Raw genomic sequence first — 17,543 nt, 5'->3', positions numbered from 1 at the left:
CTCTCCATTCACAATGAGTTCTCATTTCTTTTATAGAAGCGTACTTAAGTATTACATTTTGACCTCTTACCACTGCACATGAAACGCAAGCTAAATATGCAGGGTGCGGTCTGGGTTGAGCAGAGCTTTTTTTTTATTATTATTATTCAGTGGGGGTTAGGGTTAATAGCAAGAGAAGTGCGTTAGCATCGCGTCGCAACTCTTCGAGGTCCTGGATCCATGATTTAAACCGCGTTCAGCACATTGCAAACTTTTGGCCAGGAGCTCGCTAGGCACTCTTCCTGCCCCTTCGAGAAGCAAACCCAACTGACAGTGGCCTGGAGCAGAACACCGTTAGTTACGCTATGTGTAGTGTTTCCTTTGTTTTTGTTTTTTAGTCGCACCAAATTAAAAAAAATTGGCTGTATCAGATCACCCAATTCTAACCCGTAAACTAAATTACTTGATGAGGCAATCATTGCAACGTTTCTTGATTTTTATGATCAATTCCTTTCAATTATGGCAGAAAATAAATATACATTAATTGCTCGGGTTGACTTTAATATTGACGTCAGTATACAAGCTCTGTTAGCCGTGACTTCAATGCTATCATACCGTATAATAGTGACCCACGATTGTCTAACATACTGTCTAATAATTACCATACCCACGAGAGGGGCACTTGAATGTGAGTCAGTCCTAGATCTTTATATTACAAATTTGTCTGAGATTAATATTAGGTCAGGCGTTTCGTGATGTTGTATCAGTGACCATCTGCCAATATTTTTATGTGCGGAGCTATTGACACAAGGTAGAGCAAAGCCTCGAAAAATTTGTTTCAGTTAATTACACCTGTGGCATTCAGTGCATTTCATAGTCTACTGGAGGCAGATTGGAGCAATATAAGAAAATCCCTTCACGCAAATGATTTTATCATTTGAATTTTCCGCTAAAAGAGCGCAGATTAAATTGTAAAACACGAAATCCATGGATTACGCCTGAGATGCGTCATCAAATGAAAACAAGAGATAAACTTTACCAAACATTCCTACATACTCGTTTACCGGAGGACTGGCTGGCTGTCGCAACACGACTGGCTGGAAGTGTTATCTCAACAAACTTACAAATGCTTGCGATCCGCGAGAACTCGGAATCGTTCTGACCTAATGTGTTTTAGATTGAACACACTCCTTCATCGCGGCCACTTTACCGCCCCTGTTTCAAAGCTAGACGTAAACGATATAGATATGGATGGATCAGATTTGGCTGATGCATTTAATAATTTTTTCACTGATATGAAAACCACCGGAACCAGGGCTGATGCGTGCGAATACGTAGTATTCACCAACACTCAATCCTTGTGCTTGCGTCCTGTCATTGCCCACTTAGTCTTATCTAAAAGAAGTATAAAAATAGTGCCAGTTGCGATATCGACGGAATTCAAATTCATCCTGTCAAAGACCTGTCTGATGTCATCGCGCCGATTTTAGCAGATATCTTTAATACTTGTTTAACTATGTCTTTCCTTTATGCACGCAAATAACAAAAGTGACTGCGCTTTACAAAAATGGTGACTGATATAACTTTGGCAATTATAGACCGGTATATATCGTGCATGTGTTCTCAAAGGCCTTTGAAAAAATTCTGTACAGTCGATTTTCAAGTTTCATTGATAAATATGTTATTTGCACCTAATCAATGTGGTTAAAGGCGCTCGTTGTCGGTATTTGATTTTTCAAAGGCCTTTGATTTAGTAAACCATAAAATTTAATCAATGTGGTTATAAGGCGCTCGTTGTCGGTATTTGATTTTTCAAAGGCCTTTGATTTAGTAAACCATAAAATTTTGTTAAAGAAATTGCATTACTATGGTATTCGTGGACAAGCCTCAACACATATTCACTCTTATCAGACAGCAGGTCGTTCAGATAAGTGACTCTATTTCCGGAGTGAAACCTTTGCTGTCTAGAGTATTTGCTGTGTGTAGGCAATATTCTAGGTACGCTATTATTTAACATCTATCTTAATGACATTGTAAATGTAAATTGCGAGGTCAAATACATAATATATACTGATGATACCACGCATGATATTCATCAGCTTATAAGAACTTGTAATCACACAATGAAAATGCTAGAGATGGTCAGCAGTAAATGCTATGTGCATTAACGAAAATAATACAAAAGCTGTTATATTACGACAAAAAAAATAACATTATTCCACCCCATAAAGACAAAGCACTGAGTACTCACTCTATTGAAATAGTTCACCCATTTTAAGCGTCTGGGCATATTTTTTTCCGCGAATATGAGCTGGGATTACCACGCAAGACATGTCCTGCAAAAAATAGCTCGGGTAATAAGTGTTATTGGTCGGCTTCGACACTTACTTCCAAAAGGAATCAAGCTTCTGCTCTATCACTCGCTCTTTAGCTCTCATTTAAATTATTGCCAACTAGTATGGGGTAGAGCGACGGTCACTAATCTAAATCAAATTCACTTGGTTCAGAAAAAATGTATTAGGCGTTTTTTCAATGCGCCTTTTGCAGCATCTACCAGTGTTTATATAAAGTACACCAGATATACACCAAACATACAAGACAGACAACTAATTTGTGCATTCTGGCCAATTTAAAAATTAGGCATTTAATGTATCCCACGCGTCATGGAGAAAATTGGGAAGTAGACACAGTACGATTAAACTCCGGAAAAGGGTGCTTGTCTTACTCTACCGTCCCTTCTGAATCACTATGACCGCAACAATTTTGTCTTGTTTGATTGTTCATATCAGGATATCCGCAAGTTACATACAGTGATGTATAGCTCTGAGATTACCACTGCTTAACACTTGTTTTATTACAAACCTTGTCTCATTTATCAAATCCATAACCGTATGAAATTGTTTCATCTGGTTGTAGGTAACTGTTTGTAACAAGTTGATTTCTATATTTTTTTTTTCCTGTACATTCAGCGTATTTACTCTAAATATTTGAAACATGATAGCATTTCAGATATTCATTTTTTCTAAGAAACTGTTTTGTATTTATTTTTATGATGACTATAAAACTGTTTTAACTTTTCCGTATTAACTTTACATTTCCATTGCTTAGTTTGTGCCCTATAGTACTACACTGTCTGTTAAAAGTTCCAATTTTTTATTTGTTATACAGTAGTGCTTTTACCGCTCCAAAATTTTTCTAAGGGGCTATGACCTAGTCAAGCTGTTCTGACAAACAGCTTTTTGTCATAGTCCTTCTTTCTGTATCATTGACAGAATGAACAGAAAGATTGATTGAATTGTAATTAGCTGTATGAGAAATTGAAATGCTTATTTGAATAATGGACATAATTGGAATCATTAACTTTTGGTTCATTACTTTAAGTGTTCCATATCTACGAATTGTAGCTAGTCAAGACACGACATCAACTTTAAGCGAATCGAGTATGGCAGTCGTTTTGAGATGTGTCGTCAAACTTGCTGTGTTAGTGTACTGTTATTCCACTTTTTTGAGAAAGCGATTGTCTTATGCTTTGAGACACAAAATAAACATGAGTGCCGGTGCGTTGTGTTGGGCATTTTGGAAATATTAGCTTTTGTTGGGTCTGGAAAAATGCGACTACTCGCGAACTGCAGTACGGCGACATTTGGCTATCGCGCTAGCGGCTCCTGCCGGAAGGCTCTGGCTGCCCGCTGCTGGATGACATAAGCAACCGGGCGCTCGGCTATGCGCGTGTACTCTGGCTGCGCCCGCCGCTAGATGACGTAAGCAACCGGGGGCTGGGCTACGCGCGTGTTGAGAAGCCGCCGCGCGCTCTGATAACCCAACGTCCTCATGCCGGAGCTCCACAGGTAATCGCATGTTTCCAGATCCAAAAGTTGATGTGGCTTGTACGGGGCAAGAGCCATTCCGATACCTTTCTGCATGGTCACAAGGTACACGCATGTCTTCATGATGTGTACGACACAGTCATGAATCGCCAACATGTGCTTTTTAGAAATTGAAGGTACGATTGGTCATTGCTAAGGTAACAGTTCACTTTAGTGGTTTTCAAACATACTTATCACATACAGTACATTCCACAGGAAGGATGTATTAAAATTATGGTGATGTGGAATTTCTCCCATTATTACTGCAGAGCACCTGCCTGGATTGAATATGCCAATGCTCTGCACCTCCTGGATATCCCAAGAGAAACATTGTGCAATCATCGACTCTGTGCAAGGCACTTCACACCTGACATGTTCATAACATCGGGACCACATTCACAGGGCATCAAGAGGCGTCTGAAACCTACTGCAGTACCAACCGTTCCTGTACTTGATCCGTACTTAAGGCATCTTGTTTTACCAAGTGAGTACAAAAAAAAGTGCCCAGATTTTCCACCTAAGTAACCGTTCCAGGTTTCAGATTGCTACAAGGTTACACTTCTCCTTTTCAGAGTTTTACATTGGACCAGACCCAAGCACAGGTACACTTTTCGCACGTGCATACTTTTTCCTCCTGCTGCAGAGATGAAAGCTGCCAAGTCTTGTCACATCTTCGCCAGTGAAACAGTAGTTCTGCATAGCATGGTTTAAGCTTTTTCTACCATCGCACCACACTAATAATTCTTTGTTCTGTTTTGCAGCCATTGCGTGCTCCCTCCAGTTCCTACACAGTGGTTCACGTTATTGCTGCAGTGGACTGTCATACGTGCAAAAAGAATACTACCCATTGTTACCCTAGGCACTCAACTGCTTTCCCCCCCCCCCCTTTCTAGCAGGAAGATTGTCTCCACTCGATCCAGAGGCGCCAGCTGGGATTCAGGAACATGCAATGCAGGTCTCGTCATTGTCAGCAGCAGTCCAAGGTATGGCCAATTTGTGTGTAAATTGGCGACATCGAGTTATTCATACGCACTTTCACATTTGCAGAAGGTTTTCCAGCTCATCAGCCGCAACCTTTGGAATATGACCACACTTACTGTTTACCAGAGACTTCCTACCCCTCGGGTATGTGTACCCAAGGAGCACCTCTGACCAACTGTGCCAATGATTGACCAGAACCATTTGTGTCACAGTTCATAAAGATGCCTTAATACACTTATTGCTTTTATTTCCTTGCAGAAGGTTCCCAACATGGCCAACACCATACTGACCAGGACTATTGCACATTGGATTTCTTGGGTATGCATTCAATATTCATTAACCTTGCATTACTACAATTCTTCTACTGCTGCCCATAAGACATGCCATAAGACATGGCACCCATAAAGGCGCCGTGCTGTGTCTTCACCCATTTTAACCCTTTAACTGGCAAGATGAGAAACACCGGACCTAGAATGTTTTTATTGCTGTATTTCTTGTTCAAATGCATACCAAATGTAATATGAAAGGGTTTCTCTGAAAACTAAGTGAGATATAGTGGGTTGAAAGTATTGTTGGCCACCTGGTTAGGGGCAAATGTATGGTCCGAAACTTGCGTTCAGTACTTGGTTTGGCCAGGTAAATGTTTGGTCTTGAGGTGCACCTCAATGGAGATAAAAAATACTAGCTTTCGCGTTAGCGATAACATGACCACCACGTCCGCTCACACGATACTGACGAGGTCTTCAAGTTGCCAAAAGATCTGCTGCTGCTCACGGTCGACATTTTTGTGGCTACCACTGTTGAGCATGTACATAAGGAAGGTAAATTGAAAGGCAGACTAATGTTTGGTATTGTAGAGTGTTTCCAGATATTTCTGAGGTCAACACCACATTAAACATGAGTACTGCAAACGGGGCCCCCTTATGTACGAGTTGATTATTTGTATACTTTGCTTCTGTTATTGTGCATACATGTAATATGTCTGTTTTCTTAGTGCCAGGGCCATGTGACTTCCACCCTCCGGAGTCACCAGGATCTCTTTCAGAGCAAGAACTTCAAGGCACATCTTTGGTCCTGCCACAACCATCCACGCTTCTTCTAGGTATAATTTGCATTCCTCTACCTTCATTTCGTGGTGCTCTTTGCAGTGTTTTCTAAATAGAGGTGGGCTAACATTATGCTGATCAAATACGAACAGCTGCATATTGGATAGTCAAATGAAGATGTGTACAGCAGGAATACTTATTTCGGTATCATTGGCTACGGCACATGCAGTCACTGAAGTGGCAAAAAAGATTGTTAACTACCAGGGACAGGGGATCAATATTAAATTAGGATGGTAAAATGTAGCTTAATTGCAAACGCGCTGCTGTGCCTATACGTTTTGGTGTACCAAACAATTCCCTTTCTGTGATATTCAATTTGAACATTTTCCCACCTCAATTACAAATACAATGCCGACATTTTGACTTGTTGCAGCACAATGTTCTGGCCTTTAGTATGGCCCTTGCTAGTAATTTAACTATTTATTTCGGGTGCTGTAACATTGTCCCTTCAATAAAATTTATTATTCACTTTCTGAGCCAGAGTTCCTGATGCTTGCGCAAGCTAACTACTGACCTTGCCTGTGTTCTTGCGTTTGTGTTCCTGTTCTGCCCCAACAGAGCCTGTCCCAAGCATGTCTCGTGGGGTCCTCCAGCAGCAAGCCGTCGCTAGAGGTGCGTTCAGAGCTGGTGCACGGCTAACGGCTTACATTCTTGCCTGTGTTCTTGCGTCTGATGTGTTCCTGTTCTGCCCCAACAGAGCCTGTCCCAAGCACGTCTCGTGGGGTCCTCCAGCAGCAAGCTGTCGCGAGAGGTGCGTTCAGAGCTGGTGCACGGCTAACGGCCGAAATTCTTGCCCGTGTTCTTGCGTCTGATGTGTTCCTGTTCTGCCCCAACAGAGCCTGTCCCAAGCACGTCTCGTGGGGTCCTCCAGCAGCAAGCTGTCGCGAGAGGTGCGTTCAGAGCTGGTGCACGGCTAACGGCCGAAATTCTTGCCCGTGTTCTTGCGTCTGATGTGTTCCTGTTCTGCCCCAACAGAGCCTGTCCCAAGCACGTCTCGTGGGGTCCTCCAGCAGCAAGCTGTCGCGAGAGGTGCGTTCAGAGCTGGTGCACGGCTAACGGCCGAAATTCTTGCCCGTGTTCTTGCGTCTGATGTGTTCCTGTTCTGCCCCAACAGAGCCTGTCCCAAGCACGTCTCGTGGGGTCCTCCAGCAGCAAGCTGTCGCGAGAGGTGCGTTCAGAGCTGGTGCACGGCTAACGGCCGAAATTCTTGCCCGTGTTCTTGCGTCTGATGTGTTCCTGTTCTGCCCCAACAGAGCCTGTCCCAAGCACGTCTCGTGGGGTCCTCCAGCAGCAAGCCGTCGCTAGAGGTGCGTTCAGAGCTGGTGCACGGCTAACGGCTTACATTCTTGTCTGTGTTCTTGCGTCTGATGTGTCACTGTTCTGCCCCAACAGAGCCTGTCCCAAGCACGTCTCGTGGGGTCCTCCAGCAGCAGGCTGTCGCTAGAGGTGCGTTCAGAGCTGGTGCACGGCTAACGGCTTACATTCTTGTCTGTGTTCTTGCGTCTGATGTGTCACTGTTCTGCCCCAACAGAGCCTGTCCCAAGCACGTCTCGTGGGGTCCTCCAGCAGCAAGCCGTCGCTAGAGGTGCGTTCAGAGCTGGTGCACGGCTAACGGCTTACATTCTTGTCTGTGTTCTTGCGTCTGATGTGTCACTCTTCTGCCCCAACAGAGCCTGTCCCAAGCACGTCTCGTGGGGTCCTCCAGCAGCAGGCTGTCGCTAGAGGTGCGTTCAGAGCTGGTGCACGGCTAACGGCTTACATTCTTGTCTGTGTTCTTGCGTCTGATGTGCCACTGTTCTGCCCCAACAGAGCCTGTCCCAAGCACGTCTCGTGGGGTCCTCCAACAGCAAGCCGTCGCTAGAGGTGCGTTCAGAGCTGGTGCACGGCTAACGGCTTACATTCTTGTCTGTGTTCTTGCGTCTGATGTGCCACTGTTCTGCCCCAACAGAGCCTGTCCCAAGCACGTCTCGTGGGGTCCTCCAGCAGCAGGCTGTCGCTAGAGGTGCGTTCAGAGCTGGTGCACGGCTAACGGCTTACATTCTTGTCTGTGTTCTTGCGTCTGATGTGTCACTGTTCTGCCCCAACAGGGCCTGTCCCAAGCACGTCTCGTGGGGTCCTCCAGCAGCAAGCCGTCGCTAGAGGTGCGTTCAGAGCTGGTGCACGGCTAACGGCTTACATTCTTGTCTGTGTTCTTGCGTCTGATGTGTCACTGTTCTGCCCCAACAGAGCCTGTCCCAAGCACATCTCGTGGGGTCCTCCAGCAGCAGGCTGTCGCTAGAGGTGCGTTCAGAGCTGGTGCACGGCTAACGGCTTACATTCTTGTCTGTGTTCTTGCGTCTGATGTGCCACTGTTCTGCCCCAACAGAGCCTGTCCCAAGCACGTCTCGTGGGGTCCTCCAGCAGCAAGCTGTCGCGAGAGGTGCGTTCAGAGCTGGTGCACGGCTAACGGCTTACATTCTTGTCTGTGTTCTTGCGTCTGATGTGTCACTGTTCTGCCCCAACAGAGCCTGTCCCAAGCACGTCTCGTGGGGTCCTCCAGCAGCAAGCTGTCGCGAGAGGTGCGTTCAGAGCTGGTGCACGGCTAACGGCCGAAATTCTTGCCCGTGTTCTTGCGTCTGATGTGTTCCTGTTCTGCCCCAACAGAGCCTGTCCCAAGCACGTCTCGTGGGGTCCTCCAGCAGCAAGCCGTCGCTAGAGGTGCGTTCAGAGCTGGTGCACGGCTAACGGCTTACATTCTTGTCTGTGTTCTTGCGTCTGATGTGTCACTGTTCTGCCCCAACAGAGCCTGTCCCAAGCACGTCTCGTGGGGTCCTCCAGCAGCAGGCCGTCGCTAGAGGTGCGTTCAGAGCTGGTGCACGGCTAACGGCTTACATTCTTGTCTGTGTTCTTGCGTCTGATGTGTCACTGTTCTGCCCCAACAGAGCCTGTCCCAAGCACGTCTCGTGGGGTCCTCCAGCAGCAAGCCGTCGCTAGAGGTGCGTTCAGAGCTGGTGCACGGCTAACGGCTTACATTCTTGCCTGTGTTCTTGCGTCTGATGTGTTCCTGTTCTGCCCCAACAGAGCCTGTCCCAAGCACGTCTCGTGGGGTCCTCCAGCAGCAAGCCATCGCTAGAGGTGCGTTCAGAGCTGGTGCACGGCAAACGGCTTACATTATTGCCCGTGTTCTTGCGTCTGATGTGTTCCTGTTCTGCCCCAACAGAGCCTGTCCCAAGCATGACTGAACCCAGTCTGACTCGGCTTCACGACCCAGTCAGCACGACTCCGCCACTCGTCGTTCAAGGTGCGTTCACAGCTAGTGTGTGGCTAACTGCTGACCTTCTTGCCTGCGCTGTTGTCTTATGTATTACTTTTCTGCCCCAACAGAACCAGCGCCAAGCACATCTTGGTCCTCATCGCAGGAGCTGCCATCTACACCACCAGGAAGGGGCCGGAGCCGAATTCGCAAGGCTATTACACCACGCACAAAGAAGCGGATGCAAAAATATTTGGAGGAGATAGCAAGCCTACGGAGGACTGTGTCAAGACTGAGAAGAGCCTCAGCGATCATTCCACCAGCACGGATATTGGCCGAGTCATCGAGGTATCTCAACAAAGACTTTTTAGAAATTCTTCGTGTTCAGATGCATTTGCAACCCTTGAAAAAGCATGGACGACGCTGGCCAAAAGAGTTCCGCCAGTTTGCCCTTAGCCTCTATTTCAGTAGCCCAAAAGCGTACAGGTACCTGGCAAAAACCCTTAGCCTTCCAACAGTAAAAACGTTAAGAGCCTGGCTATCAGCAGTATCGCTTAAGCCTGGATTGATGCCAGAGATTCTGGATTTTGTAAAAGAAAAGACAAAAAATTGGGATTTGATGGACAGGGCATGCGTCCTCATCTTTGATGAAATGTCTCTCAAACGAAACCTGCAGTATGACTCTAGGCATGATGTTGTTGTTGGCTATACCGACACCGGCACTGAAAGGTCTGGTCGTGCAGCAAGCTCGGCACTCTTGTTTCTGGTGTCTGGGATAGCGAAGCAGTGGCTCCAGCCTGTAGCTTTTATGATAGGCGACGGCTCAGTTCCTTCTGAACCCATTCTGAATTTTGCTGAGACAACTAATAAGTAAGCTGAAGGACTGTGGTCTACATGTAAAGGCACTCATCTGTGACCAAGCTGCGAACAATTGTGCACTAGCGAACACACTCAAAATAACCCCACAAGACCCTTTTTTTGAAATCGATGGGATGAAAATATACTTTATTTTTGATCCTCCGCACTTATTGAAGTGCACTAGAAACAACTTGCGAAAGTATGACCTCAAGATTGGCAAGGATATTGTTTCATGGAAACACATAGTCAATATATGCGAGTCCACCCATCATCTAAAGCTGAAATACCTGCCAAAAATCACCGACAGGCATTTGTATGAGAGTCCTTTCGGCAACATGAAAGTAAAGTTTGCCTCGCAGGTTTTGAGCAACAGTGTGTATTTGGCAATTGAAGCCTTCATTGCTTTTAACGTTCTGCCTCCTACTGCCACACACACAGGCAACTTTGTAGAAAGGATGGACAAGCTATTTGATGCTTTGAACAGCTCTGCAGTTCGCATAAGAGAGCGGAAAATGAGACATGCCATGACCTCATCCACAGAGCACATTGATTTTTTGAAGAAATGCGTGCCTTGGATTGAGTCCTGGAAATTTTCTTCCCCTCGCCAACCTAAGACTATATCTGGATGGCAGGTGACAATCAAAGCAATCTTGTTGCTGTGGCAGGAACTCCACCAATCTTATAATTTTCAATACTTGCTGACGCGGCGGCTTAATCAGGATCCACTTGAGAATATGTTCGGGCTCATTCGGCAGCAGCATGGTTGCAATGAAACTCCAAATGCCTATCAGTTTTCTGCAGGTCTAAGGCACATTGTTGTGTCAAAGCTTTTCAAACTTTCTGACAACAGTAACTGCGAGGAGGACAAGGGCTTTCTTTTAACTCAGCTTAAGTCACTGCAACTGACCAACCTCAGCAGTCCGATGGAAGGGGCCCCTAGCTCCACAAGTGCTGCTTTTACAGAAGGGCTCTCTGAAAGTAGTGCAGAACCAAGTGATGATGTGCTTAAGTCAAACATAGTTTGCTATGTGTGTGGATATCTTATACACACATTCCTAAAGAAACGTCAGTGCAGCTCATGCCACAACCTCCTGAAGGAGAGTAACCAGGACCTTGCAAATCCTAGCCAGTTATTTACAATGTTTAAAGCTGTTGAAATAGAGGGCAAAGCCCTTGGTCATCTAACTGTGCCAACTGCCACAGCATACGAGTATGTCCTGGGGCTTGAGGACAAATTTACCCAAGCAATAGAAGCTATTGCACACCATCATGGTGTTACAAGTGAACTGTTCTCCATTCTAGCCAAGGAGACCGGTCATGCACCGTTTTGTAGTTCAGACTGCAAACGGCAATTTCTGCAGCTCTATGTCCATGTTAGACTTCTCTGGCATTTGCGGTTTAAAAACCGGGAGTTAAGCTTGCCAAAAGCACCTAAATCTGCTGCCAAAAGAAAACTGAAGAAGCTACAGTAAGCAACTGTCGGGTTGTCTTGCAAATCTAGGCGCAACACTTCCTTTCTTTTTCGCTTCAGAAACTCGTGCTGTCGGTTTCATTTTCTTAATTAGCTTCCCGGTCAAATTATTCCATTGGTGCCAAGTATCGCACTTCTTTTTCCATGAATATGAGCTTTTCCATTGCCCATTCTTGTTCGAGACGATTTTTCCTCCTCATTCAAAGTACACGCCAAGCGATTCGTGCTACATAGCATTTCACTTGTTTGTGGCCTTCAGTACTTGCAGAGTGGAGTGGCTTCCTACTTGAGCGCAAGATTTGTCATGGCCATATTTAGTTGCTAGTCTGATTCAGAATTGCTCTCCTTGCTTGAAAGACTGGGTTTTTGCCAGGTACACCGAGGGGATTGGGAGTTTTGTTGCTGTCCCTCTTGGTCATGGTTGCCATGTTACGTTTCTCGGATGTGGCGGCCTGGTCAGTTGCATTGGGCAGCAGTCTCTCGAGGTAAGCACCTGCTCCTGCAGCCTGCACAGCGACATGGACTCCCAATTTACATGCACCGTGGGCCAATTGTGCTTGAGGCCTGCCTAGGCGGCCGCGACTTCGCATGGACAAGAGACCAGCATACGTGCTTACATGGTCTGAATTGAATGAAGTTAGATAGCCACGTGGGTGAAAAGACCCGCAAAAGTGGCTGCGAAAGGTGATGCCCACGAAACGGATGATTGAGACAAAGCGGCCCCCTTTAGCGGCCCCCGAAAGAACAAAAAGAAAGGTGCACGTTGGAAAGGAGTTGAACGCTAAAGTGGCGGGAAGTCCATGTTTATGTGTTGGCCGTGGCAGCAGATGCCTGGTTCACCCGATTGCTTCGCAATGCAAGTTGCTCATCTTGAACGGCAACTGTCGGTTCAAACAGGTGGGACGCTCTGTCCAACCTGTTTGCACTGCTGGTTGTCGCTCGTTACCAGACCGCCAGGTGCGACGAAGGCAAGCGCTATGCCTGTAGTCATATGGCTGAATGTGCCGCATGCGAATCATCTGTGCGAATGCTCGCTGATGCCATGTTGATATTGGCCTATGTATAGAGTAGATTCTGTATCTTATATGAGTGGTGTAAAGTGATTGTATTTATCTTATATGAGTGGTGTGAAGTGATTGATTTGCAGAGTTTCGTTGCGATGCTCTCCCTCTTCCTCATTGTTGCTGTGTTACGTTTCTCGGATGTGGCGGCCTGGTCAGTTGCATTGGGCAGCAGTCTCTCGAGGTAAGCACCTGCTCCTGCAGCCTGCACAGCGACATGGACTCCCAATTTACATGCACTGTGGGCCAATTGTGCTTGAGGCCTGCCTAGGCGGCCGCGACTTCGCATGGACAAGAGACCAGCATACGTGCTTACATGGTCTGAATTGAATGAAGTTAGATAGCCACGTGGGTGAAAAGACCTGCAAAAGTGGCTGCGAAAGGTGATGCCCACGAAACGGATGATTGAGACAAAGCGGCCCCCTTTAGCGGCCCCCGAAAGAACAAAAAGAAAGGTGCACGTTGGAAAGGAGTCGAACGCTAAAGTGGTGGGAAGTCCATGTTTATGTGTTGGCCGTGGCAGCAGATGCCTGGTTCACCCGATTGCTTCGCAATGCAAGTTGCTCATCTTGAACGGCAACTGTCGGTTCAAACAGGTGGGACGCTCTGTCCAATCTGTTTGCACTGCCGGTTGTCGCTCGTTACCAGACCGCCAGGTGCGACGAAGGCAAGCGCTATGCCTGTAGTCATATGGCTGAATGTGCCGCATGCGAATCATCTGTGCGAATGCTCGCTGATGCCATGTTGATGTTGGCCTATGTATAGAGTAGATTCTGTATCTTATATGAGTGGTGTGAAGTGATTGATTTGCAGAGTTTCGTTGCGATGCTGTCCCTCTTCCTCATTGTTGCTGTGTTACGTTTCTCGGATGTGGCGGCCTGGTCAGTTGCATTGGGCAGCAGTCTCTCGAGGTAAGCACCTGCTCCTGCAGCCTGCACGGCGACGTGGACTCCCAATTTACATGCACCGTGGGCCAATTGTGCCTGTGGCCTGCCTCGGCGGCCGCGACTTCGCATCAACAAGAGACCAGCATACGTGCTTACATGGTCTGAGTCGAATGAAGTTAGATAGCCACGTGGGTGAAAAGACCCGCAAAAGTGGCTGCGAAAGGTGATGCCCACGAAACGGATGATTGAGACAAAGCGGCCCCCTTTAGCGGCCCCCGAAAGAACAAAAAGAAAGGTGCACGTTGGAAAGGAGTTGAACGCTAAAGTGGCGGGAAGTCCATGTTTATGTGTTGGCCGTGGCAGCAGATGCCTGGTTCACCCGATTGCTTCGCAATGCAAGTTGCTCATCTTTAACGGCAATTGTCGGTTCAAACAGGTGGGACGCTCTGTCCAATCTGTTTGCACTGCTGGTTGTCGCTCGTTACCAGACCGCCAGGTGCGACGAAGGCAAGCGCTATGCCTGTAGTCATATGGCTGAATGTGCCGCATACGAATCATCTGTGTGAATGCTCGCTGATGCCATGTTGATATTGGCCTATGTATAGAGTAGATTCTGTATCTTATGTGAGTGGTATTGGTGAAGTGATTTATTGCAACTGTTAGTTCAAACGGATGGGACACTCTGTGCCTGTAGTCATATGGCTGAAAGTGCCGCAAGCGAATCGTGTGTGCAAATGCTCGTTGATGCGATGTTGATATTGGCCTATGTATAGAGTAGATTCTGTATCTTATGCGAGTGGTACTGGTGAGGTGATTTATTGCAACTGATGCACCTGCAACCCATGAACAAGCACGGACGATGCTGGCTAAAAGTGTTCCGCCAGTTTGCCCTTAACCTCTACTTCAGTAGCTCAAAAGTGTACTGGTACCTGGCAAAAACCCTTAGACTTCCAACAGTAAAAATTACAGTATAATTCTAAGCATGATGTTGTTGTTGGTTATGTTGACAGCGGCACTGAAAGGTCTCGTCGTGCAGCAAACTAGGCACTCTTGTTTCTGGTGCCTAGTATAGAGAAGCGGTGGCTCCAACCTGTAGCTTTTATGATAGGTGACGGCACAGTTCCTTCTGGACCCATTCTGAATTTGCTGAGACAACTAATAAGTAAGCTGAAGGACTGTGGTCTCCATGTAAAGGCACTCATCTGTGACCAAGCTGCGAACAATTGGGCACTTGGGACAGTACTCGGAATAACCCCAGAAGGTCCTTTTTTTTTTAAATGGATTGGACGAAAGTATGCTTTATTTTTGATCTGTCACACTTATTGAAGTGTACTAGAAACAACTTACGGAAGTATGACCTCAAGGTTGGCAAGGATGTTGTTTCATGGAAACACATATTCGAGAGTCCACTCATCGCCTAAAACTAAACATACCTGCCAAAGGACGCTGACGGGCATTTGTACGAGACTCCTTTCGGCAACATGAAAATGTTTGCTTCGGAGGCCTTCGGCAACAGTGTGTATTTGGCAATTGAGCCCTTCATTGCTTTTAATGTTCTGCCTCCTATTGCCCCACACATAGCCAGCTTTGTAGAAAGGATGGACAAGCTATTTGATGCTTTAAAGAGTTCTGCACTGCGCAAAAGGAGCGGAAAATGAGCCGTGCCATGACCCCATCTACAGAGCACATTCAATGTTTAAAGGCTTGCGTGGTTTGGATCAAGTCCTGGAAGTTTGGTTGCCCTCGCCAACCTAGGATTTTTGTATGGATGGCAGGTAACAATCAAAGCAATCTTGTTGCTGTAGCAAGACCTCCATGAATCTTTAATTTTCAATTCTTGCTGACGCGGCGGCCTAATCGGGATCCACTTGAGAATATCTTCGGGCTCATTTGGCAGCAGCATGGTTGCGTGTCAAAGCTTTTCAAGCTTTCTGACAACAGCAACTGCGGGTAGGACAAGGGCTTTCTTAGGTCACTGCAATTGAGTTTGGGCAGTCCAATTGAAGGGGCCCCTAGCTCCACGAGTGCTACTTTTACAGAAGGGTGTTTAAATAAAGGGCAATGCCCTTGGTCATCCACTGTGCCAACTACCACATCATATGGGTATGTCGCGAGGCTTGAGGGCAAATTTACCCAAGCAATAGAGGCAATTTCACACCATCATGGTGTTACAAGTGAACTGTTCTCCATTGTGGCAGAGGAGACCGGTCGGTCATCCACCGTTTTGTAGTTCAGACTACAAACGGCAATTTCTGCAGCTCTATGTCCACTTTCGTCTCCTCTGGCATTTGCAGTTTAAAAACTGGGAGTAAAAGCATCTAAAACTGATGCCAAAAGAAAACTGAGGAAGCTACAGCAAGCAACTGCCGGGCTGTCTTGCAAATCTAGGCGCAACACTTCCTTTCTTTTTCGCTTCAGTGACTCGTGCTGTCGGTTTCATTTTCTTAATTAGCTTGCCGGCCTTGTCAAATTATTCCATTGGTGCCAAGTATCGCACATGAATATGAGCTTTTTCATTGCCCATTCTTGTTCGAGACTATTCGTGCTACATAGCATTTCACTTGTTTGTGGACTTCAGTACTTGCAGAGTGGAGTGGCTTCCTACGTGAGCGCAAGATTTGTCATGGCCATATTTAGTTGCTAGTCTGATTCAGAATTGCTCTCCTTGCTTGAAAGACTGGGTTTTTGCCAGGTACACCGAGGGGATTGGGAGTTTTGTTGCTGTCCCTCTTGGTCATGGTTGCCATGTTACGTTTCTCGGATGTGGCGGCCTGGTCAGTTGCATTGGGCAGCAGTCTCTCGAGGTAAGCACCTGCTCCTGCAGCCTGCACGGCGACATGGACTCCCAATTTACATGCACCGTGGGCCAATTGTGCTTGTGGCCTGCCTAGGCGGCCGCGACTTCGCATTGAAGTTAGATAGCCACGTGGGTGAAAAGACCCGCAAAAGTGGCTGCGAAAGGTGATGCCCACGAAACGGATGATTGAGACAAAGCGGCCCCCTTTAGCGGCCCCCGAAAGAACAAAACGAAAGGTGCATGTTGGAAAGGAGTTGAACGTTAAAGTGGCGGGAAGTCCATGTTTATGTGTTGGCTGTGGCAGCAGATGCCTGGTTCACCCGATTGCTTCGCAATGCAAGTTGCTCATCTTGAACGGCAACTGTCGGTTCAAACAGGTGGGACGCTCTGTCCAACCTGTTTGCACTGCTGGTTGTCGCTCGTTACCAGACCGCCAGGTGCGACGAAGGCAAGCGCTATGCCTGTAGTCATATGGCTGAATGTGCCGCATGCGAATCATCTGTGCGAATGCTCGCTGATGCCATGTTGATGTTGGCCTATGTATAGAGTAGATTCTGTATCTTATATGAGTGGTGTGAAGTGATTGATTTGCAGAGTTTCGTTGCGATGCTGTCCCTCTTCCTCATTGTTGCTGTGTTACGTTTCTCCGATGTGGCGGCCTGGTCAGTTGCATTGGGCAGCAGTCTCTCGAGGTAAGCACCTGCTCCTGCAGCCTGCACGGCGACGTGGACTCCCAATTTACATGCACCGTGGGCCAATTGTGCCTGTGGCCTGCCTAGGCGGCCGCGACTTCGCATGGACAAGAGACCAGCATACGTGCTTACATGGTCTGAATTGAATGAAGTTAGATAGCCACGTGGGTGAAAAGACCCGCAAAAGTGGCTGCGAAAGGTGATGCCCACGAAACGGATGATTGAGACAAAGCGGCCCCTTTTAGCGGCCCCCGAAAGAACAAAAAAAAAGGTGCACGTTGGAAAGGAGTTGAACCCTAAAGTGGCGGGAAGTCCATGTTTATGTGTTGGCTGCGGCAGCAGATGCCTGGTTCACCCGATTGCTTCACAATGCAACTTGCTCATCTTGAACGGCAACTGTAGGTTCAAACAGGTGGGACGCTCTGTCCAATCTGTCTGCACAGCTGGTTGTCGCTCGTCACCAGACCGCCATGTGCGACGACGAAGTCCCGTTTAGGAGCTCGCGTTAATGAATCCGGCGCATCTCGACATGCAAATTTTATTGCTGTTGCATGAGAATGTACATCAACACTGCTCGTCTTCTGCCAATAAAGTACCACGTTCTGTTCACTCA

At 47.0% G+C, this 17,543-nt stretch overlaps 2 protein-coding genes across 2 annotated transcripts in view; both read left to right on the top strand.

The window, feature by feature from the left end:
- Positions 1-7,076, top strand: part of LOC129386264 (uncharacterized) — a 19,435-nt gene extending 12,359 nt beyond the window's left edge. Inside the window, exons 2-9 of the mRNA XM_072286748.1 lie at positions 4,115-4,329; positions 4,418-4,828; positions 4,893-4,970; positions 5,085-5,144; positions 5,821-5,928; positions 6,491-6,544; positions 6,630-6,683; positions 6,769-7,076. Coding sequence (XP_072142849.1) covers positions 4,795-4,828; positions 4,893-4,970; positions 5,085-5,144; positions 5,821-5,928; positions 6,491-6,544; positions 6,630-6,683; positions 6,769-7,022 — 642 coding nt within the window. The 5' untranslated portion in view covers positions 4,115-4,329; positions 4,418-4,794 and the 3' untranslated portion in view covers positions 7,023-7,076. The remainder of the gene's footprint in view (positions 1-4,114; positions 4,330-4,417; positions 4,829-4,892; positions 4,971-5,084; positions 5,145-5,820; positions 5,929-6,490; positions 6,545-6,629; positions 6,684-6,768) is intronic.
- Positions 7,022-17,543, top strand: LOC129386267 (uncharacterized). The gene is made up of 11 exons (XM_072286883.1): positions 7,022-7,100; positions 7,186-7,239; positions 7,325-7,378; positions 7,464-7,517; positions 7,603-7,656; positions 7,742-7,795; positions 7,881-7,934; positions 8,020-8,073; positions 8,993-9,046; positions 9,132-9,212; positions 9,296-17,543. The coding sequence occupies exons 1-11, from the start codon at positions 7,022-7,024 to the stop codon at positions 10,036-10,038; spliced, it is 1,335 nt and encodes a 444-aa protein (XP_072142984.1). The 3' UTR covers positions 10,039-17,543.

Source organism: Dermacentor andersoni, chromosome 3 (genome assembly GCF_023375885.2).
Source record: "Dermacentor andersoni chromosome 3, qqDerAnde1_hic_scaffold, whole genome shotgun sequence".
In the NCBI taxonomy this organism is placed as follows: Eukaryota; Metazoa; Arthropoda; class Arachnida; order Ixodida; family Ixodidae; genus Dermacentor; species Dermacentor andersoni.
The sequence above is the reverse complement of the archived record's forward strand: the minus strand, read 5'-3'. Positions and strand labels throughout refer to the sequence as shown.